This window comes from Ranitomeya imitator, chromosome 4 (assembly GCF_032444005.1).
Source record: "Ranitomeya imitator isolate aRanImi1 chromosome 4, aRanImi1.pri, whole genome shotgun sequence".
NCBI classification, from domain to species: Eukaryota; Metazoa; Chordata; class Amphibia; order Anura; family Dendrobatidae; genus Ranitomeya; species Ranitomeya imitator.
In genome coordinates, this window is record NC_091285.1 from 452,556,021 (window position 1) to 452,568,033 (window position 12,013).

General features: G+C 46.3%; 1 protein-coding gene across 2 annotated transcripts in view; it reads left to right on the top strand.

Annotated features, from left to right (window-relative positions):
• Nucleotides 1-12,013, top strand: part of LOC138676453 (long-chain fatty acid transport protein 2-like) — a 180,308-nt gene that overhangs the window by 46,207 nt on the left and 122,088 nt on the right. For both annotated transcript variants that reach the window (XM_069765761.1, XM_069765762.1), the window contains exon 3: nt 1,001-1,210. In XM_069765761.1, coding sequence (XP_069621862.1) covers nt 1,001-1,210 — 210 coding nt within the window. The remainder of the gene's footprint in view (nt 1-1,000; nt 1,211-12,013) is intronic.

A 12,013-nucleotide genomic window follows, 5' to 3' on the forward strand; every position in this document is an offset into this window, starting at 1 on the left:
GTTGATCACGTGATCCTGACATCATTGCAGGTCCTCATACTCACACTGCAAAATGGGAATAAGGGATACAGTGGTTACCCTCACCCAGTGGTGAGGTATGTGGGTAGCCAGACCCTCCCATCTCTCATAGCTACCCGCAACCCGGACCCAGGTGCACTAAATGACATCTTCAGTGCTCACACGCTCTAAAGACAAGATACTCTGGGTTGCATCGCAGGGAGCATCCATCCCTGTGACACATACCTCCCATTAACCACAATGCCAGGCACTGTCTCACTATCACATCCATGCACACAATTGCCACGCACTGTCACGGCCTCAATACGCCTCCGTGCGCTTACTGGGGAGACCATGCAGCGCCCCCTACCTGTTACAGGGGTCACTGCATCACAATATGTATATATATCTCTAACTAAGGAAAAAAATATAAATAAATAATTTTTTTAGAGGGGTGGGGAGGTCCTTTTTCTATAGGGCCCTGAGATTGCTATGTACGCCCCTGCTTGCAGGGCAGTAATAATGAGGGCAATCTGGCTTGTTTCTCTGAGCCCGAGACTCCAGGGGTCCTACTGCCAGATTGCCCTCATCATAAGCAGCTAACCAGGGAGGGAGGGGGGCCCAGGCACATTTCTTACAAAGGGGCCCCAAGCTGTCTGTGTCCACCCCTGACTGATTTATAAAGGCTGCATCTGACATGAGTGGATCGTGCAGTGGAAACCACCAGAAAAAGAGGTTGTGTGCACATAGCCAATTAGAAATCTTGACAAATTGAAATGAAATGAAGTTTAACTCTTGGATATTCATGAAAAACACACTGTAATTGCAGCATATTCTTGTCTGGACTGCTGTTTCTCTCAGGCCTCTGTTAATATTATTTATTTGATGTATAACATATGTATATAGGAAGCATTTGCATTCATAGATCATTTAAAAAGTTGGTTATTTCAGTCTGGAAATAAATGGTTAACTGCTACATAATATACATTTTTTTTATGTGAAGAATTTAAGGATGCTATAGAAGATGTGCTGCCCGCTCTGATAGAAGATGGGGTCCAGGTGTTCTACCTGAGCAAAGACTCTCCCACAGAAGGGGTTCCAAGTTTACTTGACAAAATAGATGCTGCCTCCGAAGAGCCCATTCCTGAGTCCTATAGGTCCTCCGTTAAACCAAGTTCTCCAGTTTTGTATATTTACACATCTGGAACCACAGGTAAGTCAGCCATTTTGAACTGGGACTTTTCTTCCCCTTGAAGGATTAATCAGCAATTTCACTTCTTTATTAGTGCATTTTATATGTCAGAGTACTGTACATTGATTTTTACTGGTTACAAAGCTTCTATCTGTATGCTTATTGATATTCTTAGGTGTACAATGCCTTTATCACGGTGAATGTTTACTATTCAGGTCTGAGATCCACATTTGGCATTAAATTATTCCAAAATATATACACGTATTTGTCTAAGGAATCTGTGTTTTTCTGGCTTGCTAAGTTGGAGGAGGTACCCAAAAGAATCTTGAATCATCTTCTGGAAGATGAGCTAAATGTAACCTTCCTCAGCAATCACTGCTAGCATAATGTATTTATTTGTTCATTTTGCTTAGGCTGGGTTCACACTGCGGTGTAATGTAGTCCGTTAACGCCGCCATTACTTTCAATGGCGGACGCATCGCTAGCGCACGCTCACAATGGGCGTGCGCTAGCAAGATGCCGTCATTGAGTGACGGACCCGAGACGCGGGCTGCAGCGTTTCCGGGTCCGTCACTGCTAGCGCACTGCTAGCGCAGATGGAGCTAGCAGATGCTCCATCTGCGCTAGCGCAGTGCCAAAGTCGGCACTTGCATTAGTGCAGTCCGTTTAACGGATTTGTTGAACGGACTGCACATCGTAAGTGTGAACCTAGCTTTATTTTGTCATGGCTGATTAACCCCTTAGTGACAGAGCCAATTAGGTACTTAATGACGAGCCAATTTTTACAATTCTGACCACTGTCACTTTATGAGGTTATAACTCCGGAACGCTTTAACAGATCCTGCTGATTCAGAGACTGTTTTTTCGTGACATATTGTACTTCATGTTAGTGGTAACATTTATTCGATATTACTTGCGATTATTTATGAAAAAAATGGAAATATGGCAAAAATTTAAAAAATTTAGCAATTTTCAAATTTTTTATTTTTATGCCCTTAAATCAGAGAGATGTGTCAGAAAAAAATAGTTAATAAATAACATTTCGCACATGTCTACTTTACATCAGCACAATTTTAGAAACAAACTTTTTTTTGTTAAGGAGTTATAAGGGTTAAAAGTTGACCAGCAATTTCTCATTTTTACAACAACATTTTTTTTTTAGGGACCACATCACATTTGAAGTCTTTTTGAGGGGTCTATATAATAGAAAATAACCAAGTGTGACACCATTCTAAAAACTGCACCACATTCAAGACGTTTATTAACCCTTTACGTGCTTCACAGGAACTGAAACAATGTGGAAGAAAAAATGAACATTTAACTTGCAAACATTTTACTTCAGAACCATTTTTTTGTTTTCACAAGTGTAAAAACAGAAATGTAACCATAAATGTTGTTGTGCAATTTCTCTTGAATACGCTGATACCCCATATGTGAGGGTAAACCACTGTTTGGGTGCACCGCAGAGCTTGGAAGAGAAGGAGCGCCATTTGACTTTTTAAATGCAGAATTGGCTGGAATTGAGATCGGATGCCATGTCACGTTTAGAGAGCCCCTTATGTGCCTAAACAGTGGAAAACCCCCACAAGTGACACCATTTTGGAAACTAGACCCATTAAGGAACTTATCTAGATGTGTGGTGAGCACTTTGAACCCCCAAGTGCTTCACAGAAATTTATAAAGTAGAGCCGTGAAAATAAAAAATCCTTTTTTTTCCCCTCAAAAATGATTTTTTAGCCTGCAATTTTTTATTTTCTCTAGGGTAGGAGGAGACATTGGACCCCAAAATTTGTTGACCAGTTTGTCTTGAGTATGCTGATACCCCATATGGGGGGGCACTGTTTGGGCACACATCAGGGCTCGGAAGGGAAGGAGCGCCGCTTGGAATGCAGACTTTGATGGGATGGTCTGCGCGCGTCATGTTACATTTGCAGAGCTCCTGATGTACCTAAACAGTAGAAACCCCCCACAAGTGACCCCATTTTGGAAACTAGACCCCCCAAAGAGCTTATCTAGATGTGTTGTGAGAACTTTGAATGCCCAAGTGCTTCACAGAAGTTTATAATGCAGAGTCGTGAAAATAATTTTTTTTTTCTACAAAAAAGATTTTTTAGCCCCCAAATTTTTATTTTCACAAGGGTAACAAGAGAAATTGGACCCCAAAAGTTGTTGTACAATTTGTCCTGAGCATACAGATACCCTATGTGTGTGGGGGACCACTGTTTGGGCGCACGGCAGAGATCGGAAGGGAAGGAGCGCCGTTTTGGAATGCAGACTTTGATAGAATGGTCTGCAGGCGTTATGTTGCGTTTGCAGAGCCCCTGATGTACCTAAACAGTAGAAACCCCCACAAATGACCCCATTTTGGAAACTAGACCCCCCAAGGAACTTACCTAGATGTGTGGTGAGAACTTTAAATGCCCAAGTGCTAAACAGAAGTTTATAATATAGAGTCGTGAAAATAAGAAAAAAATTTTTTCCACACAAAAGATATTTTAGGCAACAAGTTTTTATTTTCACAAGGGTAACAGGAGAAATTGGACCACAAAAGTTGTTGTCCAATTTATCCTGAGTATGCTGATGCCTCATATGTGGGGGTAAACCACTGTTTGGGCGCAGGACAGAGCTCAGAAGGGAGGAAGCACCATTTGACTTTTTGAGCGCAAAATTGGCTGTGGCGTTTGGAGACCCCCTGATGTACCTAAACAGTGGAAACCCCCCAATTCTAACTCAAACCCTAACCCTAACACACCCCTAACCCTAATTCCAACCCGATCCATAATCCTAATCACAACCCTAACGATAATCACAACCCTAACCCCAAAACAACCCTAATCCCAACCCTAACCATAACCCTAATCAAAACCCTAAATCCAACACACCCCGATCCTAATCTCAACCCTAACCTCAAACCTAACCCTGATCCCAATACACCCCTAACCCTAATCCCAACCCTAATCTTAACCCTAATCCCAAACCTAACCTTAATCCCAAACGTAACCCTAATGCCAACCCTAACCCTAATACTAACCCTAATCCAAACCCTAATCTTAACCCTAATCCCAAACCTAACCTTAATCCCAAACGTAACCCTAATACCAACTCTAACCCTAACTTTAGCCGCAACCCTAGCCCTAACATTATCCCCAACCCTAACCCTAGCCCTTCCCCTAGTCCTTCCCCTAGCCGTAACTTTAGCCCCAACCCTAGCCCTAACCCTAACCCTAGCCCTAACTTTAGCCCCAACCCTAAACCTGGGCCTAACCCTAACCCTAGCCCTAACCCTAACCCTAACTTTAGCCCCAACCCTAACCCTAACTTTAACCCCAACCCTAACCCTAGCTTTAGCCCAACTCCTCTAGCTGCCAGCCGGCAGATCATGGAGGACGCACTGCGCATGCGCCCACCATTTTCTTACCGGATAAAGAAGCCGGCTGCCAGAAGGGTACGCAGGAGGACCCAGGGACATCGGTAAGTATAACAGGGTCCCCGAATCCCCCTATTTCTCCGTCCTCTGATGTGCAATCACATCAGAGGACAGACATCAGAGGACAGAGAATGACACATCGCTTTTTTTTTTTTTGCGGCCCCCGGTAAACAGTTAATTACCAGCGATCGCAAAACAGGGGTCGGTAAAAACTGACCCCAATCATTTTCTTTGGGGTCTCGGCTACCCCCAGCAGCCGAGACCCCAAAGACCCTCCGGGTGCCGGCCGGCGGGTGCACTGCGCATGCGCCCGCCATTTTTTGGCTGGAACAAGATGGCGGCGCCCATCGGGAGCCATGAGGAGCACCGGGGAGACAGGCGAGTATCGGGGGGCGGTCGGGGACCCCATTTCTCTGCCCTCTGATGTGCGATCACATCGGAGGACAGAGAAATTAAATGGGAAATCTCGTTTTGTTTTTTTTTGTGATCGCCGGTAAACGGTTAATTACTGGCGATCGCAAACCCCCGAATCATGTTCTCTGGGGTCTCGGCTACCTCGGCAACCGAGACCCCAGATAAAATCCGACTCTGGGGGGGCGCTATTCACTTTTTCCACAGCGCCGTTAATTAACAGCGCTATGGTTTAAGTACCCTTAACTGCCGCCGTTAAAAGGCGTATCGGTGGTCGTTAAGGGGTTAACAAGAACATTACATGGCTATTAAATTTTCTTTCTTTTTGGAAAAAAATTTTTGAAAACAGTTGTATGCTACAAATGTTCTCCAAGAGAGCTGTTATGAGGAAGGTTAGGGTTAGACGGCGAAGCGTCAGGTGAAACTGAAATCGTAGCTGCACATATCAACATTCAATGTAATCTTTTCTTGTGGTTCTGCGTTGCACCCTGCAATATACTGGGGCACAAAGTCGCATACATTTTCAAATACGCTGCATTTTCTATCACTGGTCACAAGTCACATGCAACACACTTGCCATAGACTCCAATGCAAGTCGTATGCGACATACAAGTGCTTCTCATTAACCCCTTTGAGATGTAGCCTGTTTACACCTTAATGACCAGGCCAATTTTTACAATTCTGACCACTGTCACTTTATGAGGTAATAACTGTGGAAAGCGTCAACAACTCCCAGTGATTCTGAGAATTGCTTCATGGGACATATTGTACTTTATGACAGCAGTAAAATTTCTTCGATATGACTCGCAATTATTTGTGAAAAAATGGAAATTTGGCAAAAATTTTGAAAATTTGTCAATTTTCAAACTTTTAATTTTTATGCCCTTAAATCAGAGAGTCATATCGCACAAAATAGTTAATAAATAACATTTCCCACATGTCTACTTTACATGAGCATAATTTTGGAACCAACATTTTGTTTTTTAGGAAGTTGTAAGGGTTAAAAGCTGACCAGTGATTTTTCATTTTTTCAACAAATTTTACAAAACCATTTTTCTCCTTCGCCTCATTGGGGGACACAGGACCATGGGTGCTATGCTGCTGCCACTAGGAGGCAACACTAAGTTAATACTGTCATGATCCATTCCGGAGTTTAGTTCTGTCTGCTCTTTCTCTGGGTGGATCATGTCAAGGGTTAACTTTGATCTGCCTTATTCTTGGCTCGGGTTTGCTATTTAGCTCCCAGGTATCCTGAGGGTGGTGTCAGCTATAGCTCTGTCTTTGGTGTGTGAACCTGACTCTGGAAGCCCTTGGTTTGTCTTACTGTGAACCCTGACTTGTGCTCCCCCTGGTGGAGGTTGCGCTGTACTGCACTGCAGCTGCATGACAAATACAAAGAAAGTTATCTCCTCCTCATGCCAGTTCATACTTAGTGTCCATAGGAGCAGGGCCGTCGTCAGCACCTGGCGCACTCGGGCAAGTGCCGGGGCCCTGGCGAGAGGGGGGGCACTCACGCTGTCTGGGATACAGCACGCAGTCTGTATGGTATTGTAGAATTTACAATAGCTATCACTCATGTAGGAAGTGAAATCTGGCATTGTACTATACCTATATTTCTCTGCTGTATCTGTGCATCATGAATCATGGTATGTGTTAAAGGGGGGGCCCACTGAGACTCTTTCGCCCAGGCCCTCAAAAACCTGGAGCCGGCCCTGCATAGGAGGCGCATGGGTCTTGTCTTCAGACCAAAAATCCTTTTTTATTTTAACTTTTCAATTTTTTGATTTTTACTTTTTTCTTTGGATGAAGGGGCGACAGATCCTTTCAAGGTTCCAATCTAACAACAGACGGGAACGTGGAGTGTAGCCTCCACGTTCCCCTCCTGCAATGTGAGACGCCTTGTCTGGGCTGATGTTTAGGAGGGATGGGTCCCTTAAAGGGCACAGATCTCCCCACACCATCAACAGATGAGCACATGGAGTGTCACCTCCATGTACCTTCTTCTGCAGCCAGGCCTAATGCCGGACGACCAGCCCGTCTATCTTGGGGGATTGAACCCCTTGGATGTACAGAGGCACTTTTGTGGTGTCCTTGCTGCCCTCACTGCATCATCACTGTTAAAGCGGATGATGCAGTGAGGCGGACGGTCTCTCACCACCTCCCTATGAAAGGGATGGTGGATTAAGGGTTCCCATTTATTCCTGCACTGTCCAAAACCAGCAGCGACAGCAGGAGGACTTACTGTATCCTGACCTGCTGCATACAGCTGCGCTACCTGCCACCCGGCAGCTTCTCCGGGTAAGTGCCAGGGCTGGAGGGCTCTGAGCTGATGGTCCATGGCGGAGCTGGCATTGGGGTCCCATCCTGGCAGCGAGGGGGGTGTTGAACATCCGGCTCTTTTCTTGCTCAGCGCCAGACGGCACCAAAAAATTTAGCCCCCAGCTTTGGTCTTGTGCATGCCACAGCCGGAGACTCCACCTGCACTATGATGGCCCCGCCCACTATTCCGACACTTCTCGTCCAGGACGAGAAGCGCATATGCAGTTCTTGGCGGCCATCTTCCTCCTTCCCCTGCCACCTTCTTACACACGCTGACATCCGGAAGCAACTTCCTGGCACAATACCGGAGGCATCAGCACTGAGAACAGCGCTAACCACATCAACAGGGGACACAAGATCTGGGTAAGGGAGTACTGCACTATCACTCTCCCGCACATCTTCTGTATCCCATACTCTGTAAGAATCCCTATTAAAGAGGGTACATCATGTCACAGCCTAAGGCACCTAAAAAATCTCCTAAGACTATTATAGTCTTTTTCACTTCAAGTAACTCCTGCCAGTCTGCGTTTCCTAAAGCTCATAGTTCGCCGCTCTGCAAAGCCTGTGACCCCAAATACGCTCAGGAGCCACCCGCTGCCATCGATCCCAGTGTACTTAGTCCCCTTGAGTGGGTTTAGTCACTGTTGCAATCCATGGCTTCTCTGGCCAAAGTGATTGAATCCTTCCATGTTTTGTGGATCACGGCATTTGCATGACGGACGTAGATCTATCCTCCCCTACACGGGAGCTGTCGGCTAGCAGGGGTTACAAGCTCTCTAGAAACGTACAGGCATCTGGAAAACGGATCCGTATTACGTCACCAGAGCAATCACAGGTCTTGGCATCCGTAAGCTCCGTTTCTCGCTCTCCCTCTCCAGAGGTTTGTAGCGAACACGATTCCGAGTATGAATCAGACCGTCTCCTTGGATCCTGATTCACTAGATTTTCAGAAAACAGTGGATTCGCTGATTGAGGCCGTCAACCAGACTCTGAAGGTTGATGAAGAGTCCAGCTCCATGATGGATCACGCTGTGTCTTTCAAGAGGACTAAATCATAGAGCATTTGCCATTCACCCGGAGTTTCGGATTATAGTTAATTGGCACTGGGAGCGACTGGATAAACGCTTCACAGGACAAAGACCTCTTAAAGATGAAGTATCCTTTTTCAGCTGATCTAAGGAAAGATTGGGATGAATCTCCTGTAGTTGACCGGCCAGTTTCTCACCTGGCATCCAACACCCTTCTATCCCTGGATCATCCATCAAAAATCCCATGGACCGTCAGATAGAAAATTTGGCTAGCTCTGTCTTCGAGGCCTCAGGTTCAGCTCTCTGTCCATCTTTCGCTGCAGCGTGGGTAGCTAAAGCAATGGTCTCCTGGTCGGAGACCTTGGCTATTTCCATTCAGAACAGTAACCTTCCTCTAGAGGCAACGCAACTGGCCAGCCAGATTTCTCAGGCAGGAGATTACCTGCATCTTTGGATGCGGCTACCTGTGCTGCTCTGTCAGCGGCAAGTGCCATTACGATCAGAAGGGCTTTATGGCTAGAATCAAAAGCGGATTCCGCATCAAAAAAGTCTCCGACATCCCTTACTTACCAAGGTGGCCGCTTATTTGGAGAGAAGCTGTATCAGTCTAGATCTATGGGATCTAAGTCTCAGAGATTTTCTGCCCAATGACTCCTGGTGTTTTCCGATTGACACCAGCAAGGCAGGCGGCTGCCTACTTCTGTTTCATTAGGTCTGGCTTTCCGTCATCCATGACAAATGGGTCAGAGACCTGGTATCTTCCAGATACAAAATCGATTTTTCTTCGCGTCCCCAACATGTTTCTTCCCTTCCCGTCCTCCAATGTCAGAGGCGAAGGTAAAAGCTTTTCCCGAGCCATAGATTCATTGCGTGATGATGGCATCATTGTCCCGGTCACAGAAAACAAAAGGTTTGAGGGATTCTACTCAAACCTCTTTGTTGTCCCAAAAAAGGATGGAAAGGTGAGACCCATATTAGACCACAAACTTTTAAACAAGTTTGTCAAGGTCCATCTTTTCTGCATGGAGTCTCTGCATTTGGTCATTACTTCAATGGAAAAAGGGGAGTTTCTGGCATCCATCGACATTTGGGATGCTTACATGCATATCCCGATTTTTACACCACACCAGAAATTCCTGCATTTTGCCATTCGTGAACAGCATTTTCAGTTAACGGCCTTGCCCTTCGGCCTTGCTACCTCTCCCAGAATGTTTACAGAGGTCATGGTGGCTGTCATGTCAATCTTGCACTCTTGGAGCATGGTCGTTCTGCCCTTTCTGGACGACCTTCTAGTCAAGGGTCTGTCTTTCCATGACTGCAGGGAGTCTGTTCGTATCACTTGCGATACCCTTTCTCACCTGGGCTGGCTGATAAACTTAACCAAATCCTCACTGTCTCAGCCCTGCAGATACCATTTTTAGGCATGACCCTTTAAACCTCTCAAGGGTTGGTGATTCTCCCTCGGGACAAGATCCTAGCCCTTCAACAAGGAGCCCTCGCACTTTGTCAATTATCCCCTCATTCCATCCAGTTTGCTATGAGAGTACTGGGGAAAATGGTGGCAGCAATGGAAGCGGTTCCTTTCTTGCAGCTGCACTTTCTTCCCCTGCAGCATGCTCTTCTAGCGGCTTGGGACAGGAACCCGTTCTCCCTCAACCGCCAGTGCCATTTATCCCTGCGGGTCAGGCTAGTGGTGACTACCGATGCCAGTCTTCTCGGCTGGGGAGCAGTCTTTCATCACCACACCTATCAGGGCCAATGGTCAATTCAGGAATTAAGACTCCCGATCAATGTCCTAGAGATCCAAGCGATATAGTTAACCATACAGCAGTTCTATTTTCTCCTGGCGGGTCACCCTATCCGAATTCAATTGGACAACGCCATGACTGTGGCATACATCAATCATCAAGCAGGGCTACCATGTGCTAGGTAACTCACATTCTACTATGGGCAGAGAGGAACCACTCAGCAGTGCACATACCAGGTGCAGAAAACTGGGTGGCAGACTTCCTCAGCTGTCAGGGTCTCGCCTCGGGGGAGTGGGAACGTCATCCGGAAGATTTCCTACAGATCTATCTTCGCTGGGGGACCTCAAATGTGGATCTGATGGCATCCAGACTGAATGCCAAAGTTCCAGTGATCATAGCTCTGTCTCGAGATCCAAGAGACAAAGGAGTGAATGCTCTGGTTCTTTCATGGCGCCAGTTCCATATTCCGTATATTTTTCCCCACTGCCGTTACTTTCGAAAGTCATCAGGAAGATCAAGGCGGGGAGGGTTCCAGCGATTTTGGTCACCCCAGATTGGCTATGCCGGCATAGTTCGAGGAGTTGGTGCGCCTCGTAGCCGATGTGAACTGACAATTGTCAGATCGTTCAGATCTTCTCTCCCTGAGCCTGATTTACCACCAGAACTCAGCGGCCCTGTGTTTAACGGCTTGGCCGTTGATCCTGGGTTCTGACAGGCTAGTTTTTCACAATAAGTTGTTTCCACAGTGATTAGTGCTCGTAAACTTGCGTCGGTATGCATTTATCACTGTACCTGGAAGACATTTTTTGCATGGTGCAAGGATCATGGACGTCCTCCTCTCGTCTTCTCTATTCCCAGCATTTTAGAGTTCCTACATACCAGTCTGGACTCAGGCCTTGTGCTCAACTCTCTCAAGAGCCAGATCTCCACCTTAATCGATCTTATTCCAGAGTAGAATTGCAACAAAGTCTCAGGTGAAGACTTTCATGCAAGGGGTTTCACATGTGGTACCCCCCTATTGCATGCCTTTTAGATCCTTGGGACCTCAACTTGGTCCTGGGAGTCTTACAGGAAACTCCTTTTGAACCACTTCAGGACATTTTGCTGACTTTTGTGTCCTGGAAGGTCGCCTTTCTCGTTGCGATCACGTCAATCAGGCGAGTTTCGAAGCTAGGTGCTCTGTCCTGTTGGGTGCCTTTCCTTATTTTCCTCAGGACAAGGTTGTCCTCAGGCCGTCCCTGTCTTTTTTGCCCAAGGTCATCTCGTCATTCTACCCTAATGAGGACATTGTTCTGCCTTCATTTTGTCCGGTTCCATTCCACAGGGTGGAAAAGACTCTACACACTCTTGATGTAGTCAGAGCTCTGAGAAGGTATCAGGAAGGGGATAGCCACTTCAAAGGCCACGATAGCCAAGGGGATTCGTTCCACCATCCAGGAGTACAACCATGTCAGAGGTAAGCTTATCTCAGCGGGGATCATTGCACACTCCACTCGGTCGGTGGGGGGCTTCTTGGGCCATTTGGCATCAGGCGTCGGCAAAGCAGGTCTGTAAAGCTGTGACTTGGTCTAGTCTACATACTTCCTTGAAGCACTATAATATTCACACTCAAGCTTCCACTGATCAGGGTCTATGCAGAAGAATTCTGAAGGCTACGGTGGCACACATCTAAGCAGTTGTTACGTGAAGCCTGATCTTTTCTGTTGTTTTCCCACCCAGGGACTGCTTTGGGACATTCCATGGTCCTGTATCCCCCAATAAGGTGAAGGAGAAACAGGGAATTTTGTGTACTCACCGTAAAATCCGTTTCTCCGAGCCACTCATTGAGGAGCACAGCACCCACCCTGTTAGCCTAATGGCTTGTGCTTGTTCTTTAATTTGATATGTTGTA